General features: G+C 60.4%; 1 protein-coding gene across 1 annotated transcript; it reads left to right on the forward strand.

Moving 5' to 3' along the window:
- The first annotated feature begins 603 nt into the window (after window positions 1–603).
- On the forward strand, window positions 604–11099 carry PAK4 (p21 (RAC1) activated kinase 4). The gene is made up of 8 exons (XM_007955528.2): window positions 604–831; window positions 3820–4251; window positions 4429–4875; window positions 6045–6178; window positions 6298–6424; window positions 8733–8858; window positions 10231–10365; window positions 10944–11099. Exons 1-8 carry the CDS (start codon window positions 628–630, stop codon window positions 11097–11099), a joined length of 1761 nt encoding a protein of 586 aa, XP_007953719.1. The 5' UTR covers window positions 604–627.
- The last annotated feature ends 256 nt before the right edge of the window (window positions 11100–11355 follow it).

Here is an 11355-nt window from a genome sequence, read left to right on the forward strand (position 1 = left end):
CTTCCACCCAAATCACAATAAAAGTTAAAAAATAAAAAATCAGCCACTGAAAACCCCTTGGAACACAGTTCTCTGACACACATGGGGTCACTAGGAGTTGGAATCGACTCTGTAGCAATTTTATTTAAAAAAAAAAAAAAAAAAATGCTATGAAGGCGATGCTAGAGGGATGGCAGGGCGTGGGGCTCTCTTACTTGTGGGGTGGCCAGGAAAGGAGGTGAAGGACTGGAGGGAGAAAGGAGCCATGTGGGGATCTGGGGGAAGTGTGTCCAGGCTGAGGGAACAGCCAGTGCAAAGGCCCTGAGGGGTGATGGCGAATGTGGCTGGGGCCAAGGGAGCAAAGGGGAGATGAGGACAGAGAGGTGATGGGAAGACTCTTTTTTCCCTGAGTGAGATGGCATCATGGAGGGTTCTGAGCAACGGAGTGGTGTGACTGGAGCCCGGGGTTCACCAGGGGACCCAGAGTCAGGAGCCGAGAGGCAGTGAGGAAGCAGCTAAGATGGTTCAGGAGGGGGACGAGAGCGGAACAGAGTGGAGGAGAGGTGGTGGGCTCTGGCTGTCTCCACTGACCTTGGTGGGGTGACTCCCGTGTGCAGGCCCCTGGTTGGAGCCCAAGTCCCCAGCGCCATGTTTGGGAAGAAGAAGAAGCGAGTGGAGATCTCCGCGCCATCCAACTTTGAGCACCGTGTGCACACGGGCTTCGACCAGCACGAGCAGAAGTTCACAGGGCTGCCCCGCCAGTGGCAGAGCCTGATCGAGGAGTCGGCGCGCCGGCCCAAGCCTCTCGTCGACCCTGCCTGCATCACCTCCATCCAGCCTGGGGCCCCCAAGGTATGCCGGCATCTCCCTCTGCTTCCCTGACCTGACGCTGACCCCCACGGGGTGACCCCAACCCTTCACGCTTAACCCTACAGCCAACCCTCCCTCCTTGCTGGGCTCCTCCAAACCAGCACTGACCTTGAAAAAGTGACCACACCATCCCCTAGTTCTCTGACCCATCCACTGGCCCCTCACCTAGATGCCAACAACAACAAAAAAAACAAACTCACTGCCATCAAGTCAGTTCCAATTCATAGTGACCACTCCTTGGGTTTCTGAGGCGGTATCTGTATGGAAGTAGATTGCCCAGTCTTCCTTCTGAGGAGCGGCTGGTGGATTTGAACCGCCAGCCTTCCAGTTAGCAATCAAATGCCTTAGGCACTACGCCACACTGGCCTCTAATTCTGAGAACCCCATACTTACCCACCCCCTGAAGCCTCTCCTGGCCCTTCTGACAGTCTCCCAGCACCAGCCTCTTAAACCCCTCCCTACACCCTGCTGCTCACATGCTGAGCTCTGGACTCCTCCTGTCCCCAAGGCCACTCCAGACCCATCCTTGGGTTGGAGCAAAGGCCTCACACCTTTCTAGCCTCTGCCGAGCTCCCAGTCCAGAGAGGACATCCCCAGACCTCAGGAGCCCTGAGAGGTCCCAGCTGGGATGGGGGGCCCAGAGGAGCTTGAAGCAATCCCAGGATCCAGGAGAGCTACTTGGAGGAGGGGACACCTGAGCTGAGCCCCAGGGCCCTTGAGGAGTAGCAAATGCATCAGGTGGCAGGGAGCAGGTGGCAGGTTTCAGTGGAGGAAATGACCTATGTAAAGCCCTGGCTTTGGGATCTTTTTGGGATTTTGTATTTTTCCTTACCATCCTTAAGCAAGATAGCAGAGATGGGATACGAACCAAAGTCTCTTTCCAAGACCATCCCTGCTCTTCACCCCTGTCCTGCCTCCATGTGAAAATGTGAAGGTTGTGGCCCAGGTACCCAGGTGTGCCCTGAGATGAGGTGAGCATGCTGCTGGTGAGCCCATGCCAGGCCTCATAAAGCCAGCCTGGGAGCGTGGCTTTACTGTAAGGGCAGTCGGAGCCAGGAAGGTCTAGGAGGCCTGTGGCCAAGTTTGCCCTCAGTGGGTGGAGGTGATGTGACCATCAGTAGGCCGAGCCTGGGGGTGGGCCCAAGGCTGACTCATCTCTCCTGGTGGCTGCCTGGTGGCAGGGAGGGGGCATAGGTTCAGAAGCTCTCGCACCAGGGTCCCTGTCTGCAGAGTGCTTGGGACACTTTGAATTTTGGCCACTGCTTGAAAGGCAAGAGGCCTCATGTCCAAATCTCAGTTTCTCGCTTCTCTTGACAAATCGGCTGCCGGTGAGTGGCAGCTGTCTCTAGGGTGGAAGAGGTCTGCTCTTCGGGGTGTGTGGGCCCCACCCACCCGCTGCAGTTCCCCCTTGGCCTGGGCTGGCTGCTTGTGTGCCCAGCTTCAGGCTCCTAAACACCCCTCCTTGGCTGCCTGGGGCTGCGCTCGCCATGAGGAAGGGACACCTTGTGTTGATATACCCGAAGGTACTACATGGGCTGGCACTGTCCTGGGAGCCCCGTGGGCACTTGCAGTTGCTGCCCCAGGTCTGGAACCTCCCCAGTCCTCTCAGACCCTCTCAACCCAGTCTGATCACGGGCCTGCCTTACACACGACCCTTCTCTGAGCGCCCTGTAAGTCCAGACTTCCTGTCCCGGCACCAAGGGCCGGCAGGAGTAGGAGGCAGGTACAGCCACACGGGGCCAGTGTAGCTGCAGGGGGCATTGGTGGGATCCACATTTTTTGCACATTCCAGGCAGCCTTCTCCCCAGTCCCTGTGTGCCAGCAGTGGTGCTAGTGGGCAGGGCCCCCTTTCAGCAGGGGTACTGTATTCTCTACTCACCAGAGCCTGTGCCTGCCCACCTCTCTCTCACTTTTTAGCAAGTATTCACTGAACCTTCTGTATACCAGGTGCTGTTTTAAGTGCTGATAGGTATAGCGGGACTAGAACCCGGAGAGGGAAAAATAGCCCCTGCCCCTTTGAGTGTGGCACTAGGGAGAGCCAGGCAATGACAGATGCTCCATGGCCACTGGCTCCAGTGCTCTGGAGAGAAAGCAAGTGGCAGTAGGTAGGGGGGTTCTACTACAGGTGTTCAGCAGACCTGGCAGAGTATGGGCAGGAGTGGTCCACACAGAGGGAACAGCCAGTGCAAAGGCCCTGAGGTAGGGCCATGCCTGAGGAGGCTCATGTGCCTGGAGCTGAGGGAGCCAGTAGGTGGTTGAGGGCTGCTGGGGTAGGGGAGAGCCCTGGAGACTATGACTTGGTACTTGAGAGAGGTGGCCATGGCCTGGTTCGGGGTAGTGGCCGTGGAGGCTGGGCTCTGCCCGCTCGTCCTCCTCTGTCTGGCCCCCATGGACGTTGGCATCAGCCATCGCTCACTCCAGGGCCCTCTCTCCCCCCAGCCTTTGGCTCTGGGCCTTTCTGACTCTTCCTGTATCTCCACCCCAACCTCCTGAGGAGAAGAGAGCAGTGGTTTGGGGTTAATGACCCGGCAGCCCTGTAGGAAAGGAAGTGCCTGGCCCAGGCCTGGCCCTAGCACCCTGTAATTTGCATCTTTCCAGAGCTGATTATGTGCTGGTCTGGCTTTTGCCCTCCCTCCTCCAGCCTACAGGGCAGGACCTGCCTGTGGCCTGGGGAGCAGAGGACAGGATGGGTTTTTCTCAGGGGACCACCCAGCCACGGGGGCCAGTCCTGCCCAGGGGATTTCATCAGCTCCCCCTGCTGCGACTGGTTTCTCAGTGTGGGGAGGGGCTGCAGAGGCCTCCCCGGTCCTGCCCCCACCTGCCCACTCCCATTATCACCCATGGCATCTCTTCATTTCGTCTCTGTCTTGTCTCTGTGTGTGTTGTATTGTCCTGTCCCGGTGTGTTGGATGCACGTCCTGTGTGCCCCACCTCTTCCTTCCCCCACCCACTACTGCCCCTGGACCCCAGACCATCGTGCGGGGCAGCAAAGGCGCCAAGGATGGGGCCCTCACGCTGCTGCTCGACGAGTTTGAGAACATGTCGGTGACACGCTCCAACTCCCTACGGAGAGACAGCCCGCCACCCCTTGCCCGTACCCGCCAGGAAAACGGGACACCAGAGGAACAGGCTGCCATGGCCAGAGGGGGCCCGGAGAAGGCAGGCAGCCGAGGCCGGCTCACCAGTCACAGCGAGGCGGGTGGCAGCAGTGGCGACAGGCGGCGGGTGGGGCCAGAGAAGAGGCCCAAGTCTTCCAGGGAGGGCCCAGGGGGTCCCCAGGAGCCCTCTCGGGACAAACGCCCCCTCTCTGGGCCTGATGTCAGCCGGGCGAAAATGACAGCTGGCCGGCCCTTTAACACGTACCCGTGGGCCGACACAGACCACACGTCCCGTGGTGCCCAGGTAACTGATCCCCCCACCCTAGGACTCCCCACTGTTCCCCACCACCAGCTCCAGACTATGCCCCATTCACCATCCATCTCTCACCATGTGTCTGTCCCACAGCCAGGCCCCTCCTCGGGGAGCAGAGTTGGCCCGGTCTCCACTGACAGCAGTCCCTCTCTCTCTCTTCTCTTCCAGGGGGAGCCTCATGGCAGGGCCCCCAATGGGCCATCTGCGGGGGGCCTGGCTGCCCCTCAGTCCTCCTCCTCCCGGCCCCCAACCCAAGTCCGCGGTGCCCCCAGCCCTGGAGTGCTGGGCCCCCATGCATCTGAGCCCCAGCTGGCCCCTCTGGCCCGCACCCCAGCTGTCCCTGCTGCCCCCACTGTCCCCACCGCCCCTGGGCCTCCTGGCCCCCGCTCTCCCCAGCGGGAGCCCCAGCGTGTGTCCCACGAGCAGTTCCGGGCTGCCCTGCAGCTGGTGGTGGACCCAGGTGACCCTCGCTCCTACTTGGACAACTTCATCAAGATCGGCGAGGGCTCCACGGGCATCGTGTGCATCGCCACTGTGCGCAGCTCGGGCAAGCTGGTGGCCGTCAAGAAGATGGACCTGCGCAAGCAGCAGAGGCGAGAGCTGCTCTTCAACGAGGTGGGCGGGCGGCCTTCCTCGGCGCCTCACCTCTCTCTCACCCCTTTGTCCCACCCCAGATGGTTTTGAGGCCCTCAAGGCTGAGTCTGGGATTCCCCACCTCCTCTCTTCCCTCCTCCCGCCACCTAAGGTGCCACCTCTGTCCCCAGCATACGGTTCTTGCCTCTGCTCTGACAACATTCACATCTCTGTCCCCATCCCTGGTGTCTCTCTGAGCCCCAGAACCCCCAAACCCATCAAGTCCCAAACAGGTGTCCGAGTATCTCCCCCAAACCTCTCCTTCTCTAGGTTCCCATCTCAGGGAAGCCTCTCACGCCCCCAGCTGCTGTCCCAGGCGGGACCCTGGATGCTCCTTCCTTTCCTTCTCCCCGCCCCCAGCCTGTCCGCACCAGACTGTGCACGTGTCATGCAGCCCCACCCTCTCCCTGCCCCCACCTCCCCCTTGGGTATCCCCTCGACATTTCCCATGTAGCAGCCAAAGGGAACTTTCTAGATTGGATCTGACCTGTCTCTCCCCCACTTGACCCCCCCTTGCAAGGCTCCCCTGCCACCCCCAACGGAGACAGTCCCGCCCCTCTGCCTGGCCTTTGAGGCCCTTCATCATCTGGCACATTGTGGCTGCTGCAGGAGCTTAGGACCAAGGCTGATCCTGGGCCCCTTCCCTGGAGGGCATGCTGTGGCGTGGAAGCCCCAGGGGCTCTGCAGCTGGGGGCGGGCTCTCGCTTCCCTGGCCCAGGATTAACAGGGCTTCCTTCGGCTGCTTCCTGAGCTCTTTCCCCTTCATGAGGTTCCCTGTGAGCATCGCATCCAGTTCCCACCTCTCCCCTGGCCTCTGCCCGGCTGATCTCTGTGCCTGGAATTCCTCCCTCCTCTTGCCCCTCCCCCCATCATACCTTGTCCTTATCTCACCCCTGCGCTTGCCACCTCCCTGTCCCAACTCCAGGCCAGTCACCAGGGCTGCCAGCCCGGGAGTGGTCTGAGACAGGCATCAAAAGATGGGGGAGGCATGGGGAGCCATTCCAGAATGCCACCTGAGGGCCCGGCCTCAAGCTAGCTTTGAGGTCTGGGCGGATCTGCCAGTGTGAGAGGGCAGTACCGGTGGGACTGGGCGTGCAGTGGGGCCGGCAGGGTGGGCAGGGTGGGGTGGCACTGACCGGCCTCCCCCCCAGGTGGTGATCATGCGGGATTACCAGCACGAGAACGTGGTGGAGATGTACAACAGCTACCTGGTGGGAGACGAGCTCTGGGTGGTGATGGAGTTCCTGGAGGGGGGCGCCCTCACTGACATCGTCACCCACACCAGGTACTGGCCGGGCGGCTAGACCCTGCCTGAGTAAAATGAACTTCCCCAGGGTGGGCATTGTCCCCCTCAGACCCCAGAGGGGCCCTGCCTGCCCCGTTGCTCACCCCTGCCCCCCGCAGGATGAATGAGGAGCAGATTGCTGCCGTCTGCCTGGCCGTGCTGCAGGCCCTGTCCGTGCTCCACGCCCAGGGCGTCATCCACCGGGATATCAAGAGTGACTCTATCCTGCTGACCCACGATGGCCGGGTGAGGAGCGGCGGCGGGGGGCTGCCTCATGCTTCTCAAGGTCTCTCCACATTCTGAGCCCCAAAGGTGGTGGCTTAAGGGATAGAAAGCTTGTTTGTTCCTGGTGTAACAGTCTAGAGGCAGGTACCCAGGTCTGTGGGGACCCAGGCTGGCAGGAGCTCCGTCGGCACAGGAGGCCACGAGAGGAGCCCATCCCTGTGGCCAGAGGGGAGGACAGATTAGGGCAGACAGCCACAGCTCCCTCACTGCCTTCTCCCTCCACCGAGAACCATTCCCAGTCGAGCACCCGGGGCCAGGGGCTGTGAAGCTGGGCCTGTTTCCCATCTTTTGGACAGAAGTTCCTAATCTGGGACCCATGGATAAACCTCACAGTGCCCACATGTGCATTTCTGTTCCAAGGGTGCATGTAAGTTTTGATGGGCAAGGGCCCTTGACTTTCTTCACATTCACCCAGAAAGTGGTTCCCTACCAGTGCCTAGGAGTAAACCACCCCCCATCTCCAGGGTAGAGGTGGTGACCCCCCCCCCCAGTTCATAGGGGTGGAGTGATCCCCCCACCGGTCCACAGGGGCGGATGCTGTGACCCTCCACCAGTCCACAATGGCAGAGTGATCCCCCCGTCAGTCCACAGGGGTGGAGGCAGTGACCCCCCCCCCCAGTTCACAGGGGTGAAGTGATCCCCTCACTAATCCACAGGGGTGGAGGCAGTGACCCCTCACCAGTCAACAGGGTCGGAGGTGGTGACCCCCCACCAGTCCATAGGGACAGAGTAACCCCCCACCAGTCCACAGGGATGGAGTGATTGCCCCCACCAGTCCACAGCGGTAGCGGTGGAGGCTGTGACCCCACACCAATTTACTCACTGCCATCAAGTCGGATCCGACTCATATCGACCCCTCCTTGGATTTCTAAGGTGGTATCACTATGGAAGTACATTACCCAGTCTTCCTTCCGAGGAGTGGCTGGTGGGTTTGAACCGGCAGCCTTCTGGTTAGCAGTCAAATGCCTTAGGCATTACACCACCACAGCTCCCCACCAGTCCACAGGGGCAGAGTGATCCCCCCACCAGTCAATAGGGGTGGAGGCTGTGACCCCCCCACCAGTCCACAGGGGTGGAGGTGGTGACCCCCCCACCAGTCCACAGGAGCGGAGTGATGCCCCCACCAGTCCTCAGGGGTGGAGGTGGTGACCCCCCACCAGTCCTCAGGGGCAGAGGCAGTGACCCTCTCTCTGGAGATTGTACACATAGTATGTGTGCTTTCTAGGGGGAGGTGGTCCACACAGTGCCTTATGGGCTGAGTGGGGCCTATGGGTCCCGCAGAGGTGCATATCAGGCCGTGTTCCCCCAGACCCTCAAGCACAGGGCTGTGTTCCTCCAGGCCCCAGTGTAGAGCTTTGTCCCTGTCAGATCTGCTTCCTCCAGGGAATAGGCCCAGGGCATGGGCTTTGGAGCCAGATCATGGCCCAGCCTTTGGGCCACTTCCCTCAGAAGCCTCAGTGTGGCTGGCGGCTCCCCTTCAGATCCAGTCTACACGGGGACCAGTTCCTGGTGTCAGTGTCTGGGATGGGCCTGCCCTGCTCTCAGTCCCTAGAATGCAAGGCCCAGGCTCAAAGCCAGGGGACTCCCCTCCCCCTCCCCCATCCCACCTGAGTTCAGCATCCTTCGCTAGTAAAGTGGCTGTGCTCTTCCTACCCTGCCTCCCAGCCCTGTGGGGAGGGTCAGAGAAGAAACCAAGTGGTGGTAGTTGAGCATGAGGCTGGCCCTTGGGATGGTGGATGGACAGTGATCCTGTCGTGGTCATGTTGTAGCAGGGGTTTATGAGAATGCACTGTGCAGCCAGCCCACCTGCAGTCATACCCGGCCCTGCCTCTCACCAGTGGGTGACCTTGGGCAAGGCTTCCCTTTCTGGGCCACTGTTGACCCCCTTGAGAAACAGGGCTAGTGGTGCCCACCTTGTGCAGCTGCTGCGGGGCTCCAGGAGCTGGCCATGTGAAGCACTTAAGAGAAGGGCAAGGGCCTGCGAGGGAGAGGGCTGGGGGATGCTGGCTCTGGTTGATCCAGCACCCACGCCACGTCCCGTGTCAGATCTCGCCCATCCCTCACAGACCCTGTCACATACTGGGGAGGTGACATGCCTCAGGGCCCAGAGCCAGTAGGTGCCAGCGCAACCCAGCAGTCTGGCAGTGGAGTCCAGCCCCCCTGCTCCAGGCTGCACCGTGTCTGTGCCATGAACTCCGTAGGTGGACCCTTCTGGCTTGCCTGTCCCTACTCCAGTCCCTCTGACCCTGCTGCCGTCACCCTGCCCCAGGTAAAGCTGTCAGACTTCGGGTTCTGCGCCCAGGTGAGCAAGGAGGTACCACGGAGGAAGTCGCTGGTGGGCACGCCCTACTGGATGGCCCCGGAGCTCATCTCCCGCCTTCCCTACGGGCCAGAGGTGAGTCCAGCCTCAGCCCACAGTCAGCACAGCCTACACTGGGGCAGTCCAGGAACTGACACAGCAGAGGGTTGTGGGCGGTCCCTGGGGAGAGCTTCTTGAAGAGAAGGTACAGACGCTTAGACCGAAAGACAGGAAAGCGTGCACGCACTGAGTCATTCATTCATTCTGGACTGAGCGCTCATTCTGAGCCAGGCCCAGCACTTGGCAATGGGAACGGTCTGCTGAGCTGACAGCCTGGCGCACAGGCCACAGATTGGCAGGCGCCTGACTGGTGTGGCCTGAAGATGCTCTTGGAAGCATTTTAAAGAGAAAGCTTTCACATAAAAATCCAAGTTCCCATCCTCTGGCAGAAAACCAGGTGATGTGGCCACATGGAACCCAGATTCCTACATGAGAACAGTTGGCAGCACTGAGGGGTTGCTCCCCTGTCCAGGGGACAGGGCCCTCATTTGGGGCCACAGCCCTCACCCGTCCCTGTGGACCTCCACTGACCTGCATCACTCACTGCCATTACTTGCTTGTCCTTGAGCCATTGAGCTGTGGGCTGTGGCCTGGAGGACTCCTCCAGGCAGTCAGCCAACAAGACTTGACCAGGTGCCCAGCCATGAAAAAGGCGTCCCTGCGATGCACATTATGGGGGACTAGAGTAGTGGTCGCACTCTGGTGTAAGACTCTAGAGGACATTTCTGACAGCACTGCTTGTGTGTGGCAGAAACCCAGCTCAAAAGGATTAGCTGAGTGTGGACCTTACTGTGTGGAACCTGTTGTGCTTGGCACTGTGACATTACAGGGGCCAGCTTTGGGCCCAGCCATGCAGGGCTTCTTTCCCTCTGTGGCTTGGGTTTTCTCAGTGTGATCTTCACTTGGGCAGGTGCTCCCCTGGGGGAGCAGAGATGACCCTGGGCAATAATGAGACAAGTCTCCCCAGCCTCCCAGCCTTACCGTTTCCTGGATTTTTGGGGAAAAGTCCCAGGGTTGACTTTGATTGGCTCAGCTTGGATCATGTGTCCTGCTGAATCAGTGTCTTGACGGCTGATAACCAGCCTGGGTCACGACCTATCCCTGGGTCCCTGGGCACTACCACAGAAGGAGGGTGAGAGGCAGGTTTCACCTGGGAAAATTGCTGGTGGTTAGCACAAGAAAGGGCTGGGTGCCAGGAGGTAGAGCCACCAAGGGCCCTTCTGATGGCTTCCTGGGCTGGTGGGGGGAGGGTCTGGCAGGCGAGGCCTGAGAGAAAGAGGGTCCCATGAAGATACAGAAGCAGAATTGGGGACCACCCCTCCCCAGGGCTACTCCCTGCCCTCCAAGGACTGGCCATCCTTTTGCAGCTCAGTCCTCTTGTCGTTGACTCCCCCCACCCCCACGGCAGGTGGACATCTGGTCTCTGGGTGTGATGGTGATCGAAATGGTGGACGGGGAGCCCCCCTACTTCAATGAGCCACCCCTCAAAGCCATGAAGATGATTCGGGACAATCTGCCGCCCCGGCTGAAGAACCTGCACAAGGTTGGTCCCTGCAGGCAGGTGGCAGGGCAGATGGCACACAGCAGGCAGGAGCTAACACCCCAGCCTGTGCTCCAAGCAGGGCACTGGGTGTGGGCAGCAGGCACTGCCAGCCAGAGAGGGTGTACTTACTGGGTGCTGCCTTGTCCCCTCTGCCCATGTGTGTCCATGCAAACAGGCTCCTTAGGGACTGAGGAACCGAGAGCACGCAGAACACAGGGCTTCCCGACCCTTGCCTCTCACAGAGCTTGTGCTTGGGCCGGCCTGGCTGACACACAGGGTATAGCCGGCTCCAGGGGACAAGGGAAGAATCGCCTGGTGACAAAGGGATGCTCCAAGGCCCAGCTTCTGCCAGCTTGTTGCCAAACCACCAGAGTGGGGTGGGATGAGCCCCTGGTAGGGCCTTCCAGCTCTGTCTTTATCCCCCAGCCAAGTTTGAGACACCCCTGACCTCTGCCCACTCCCTGGACAGTAGATGCTGTCAGCCCATTTGACAAAAGAGGAAACGGAGTAAGGGGGCTCTGGCACTCAGACCCAGGGCAGGGACCCACTCCCCTGACCTCTCCCCTGCCTGCCCACAGGTGTCCCCATCCCTGAAGGGCTTTCTGGACCGGCTGCTGGTGCGTGACCCTGCGCAGCGGGCCACAGCGGCTGAGCTGCTGAAGCACCCGTTCCTGGCCAAGGCCGGGCCGCCCGCCAGCATTGTGCCCCTCATGCGCCAGAACCGTACCACATGAGGCCCAGCACCCTGCCCTGAACCAAAGAGGCCATTGGGCCACCCTGCCCTACTGGAGGCTAGTAGGGGGCTGGCCCCCACTCCTTCCAGCCTGGGAAACACTCCATGTGGCATCATCTTCCTCGCAGGGTGCAGGACCCTACTACTGAACCCCGGTTTCGGCTTTTAAAGAAAACACAGGGACTTGTGGGGAGCAAGTGAGGCTCCCGGAACCCCTCCCTCAGTCTGGGGTGGGTCCTTACCTGTGTTCCCGTCTC

This window comes from Orycteropus afer, unplaced genomic scaffold, assembly GCF_000298275.1.
Source record: "Orycteropus afer afer isolate SDZICR_OR568_19922 unplaced genomic scaffold, OryAfe1.0 scaffold00507, whole genome shotgun sequence".
NCBI lineage: Eukaryota > Metazoa > Chordata > Mammalia > Tubulidentata > Orycteropodidae > Orycteropus > Orycteropus afer.

Excerpts from the sequence above, each read along its gene's own strand:
- PAK4 (XM_007955528.2), top strand. The coding sequence starts at position 628 with ATGTTTGGGAAGAAGAAGAAGCGAGTGGAGATCTCCGCGCCATCCAAC. Across the intron at positions 4,876-6,044 it reads GAGAGCTGCTCTTCAACGAG|GTGGTGATCATGCGGGATTA; the intron begins GTGGGCGGGCGG and ends CCTCCCCCCCAG. Across the intron at positions 8,859-10,230 it reads GCCTTCCCTACGGGCCAGAG|GTGGACATCTGGTCTCTGGG; the intron begins GTGAGTCCAGCC and ends CCCCCACGGCAG.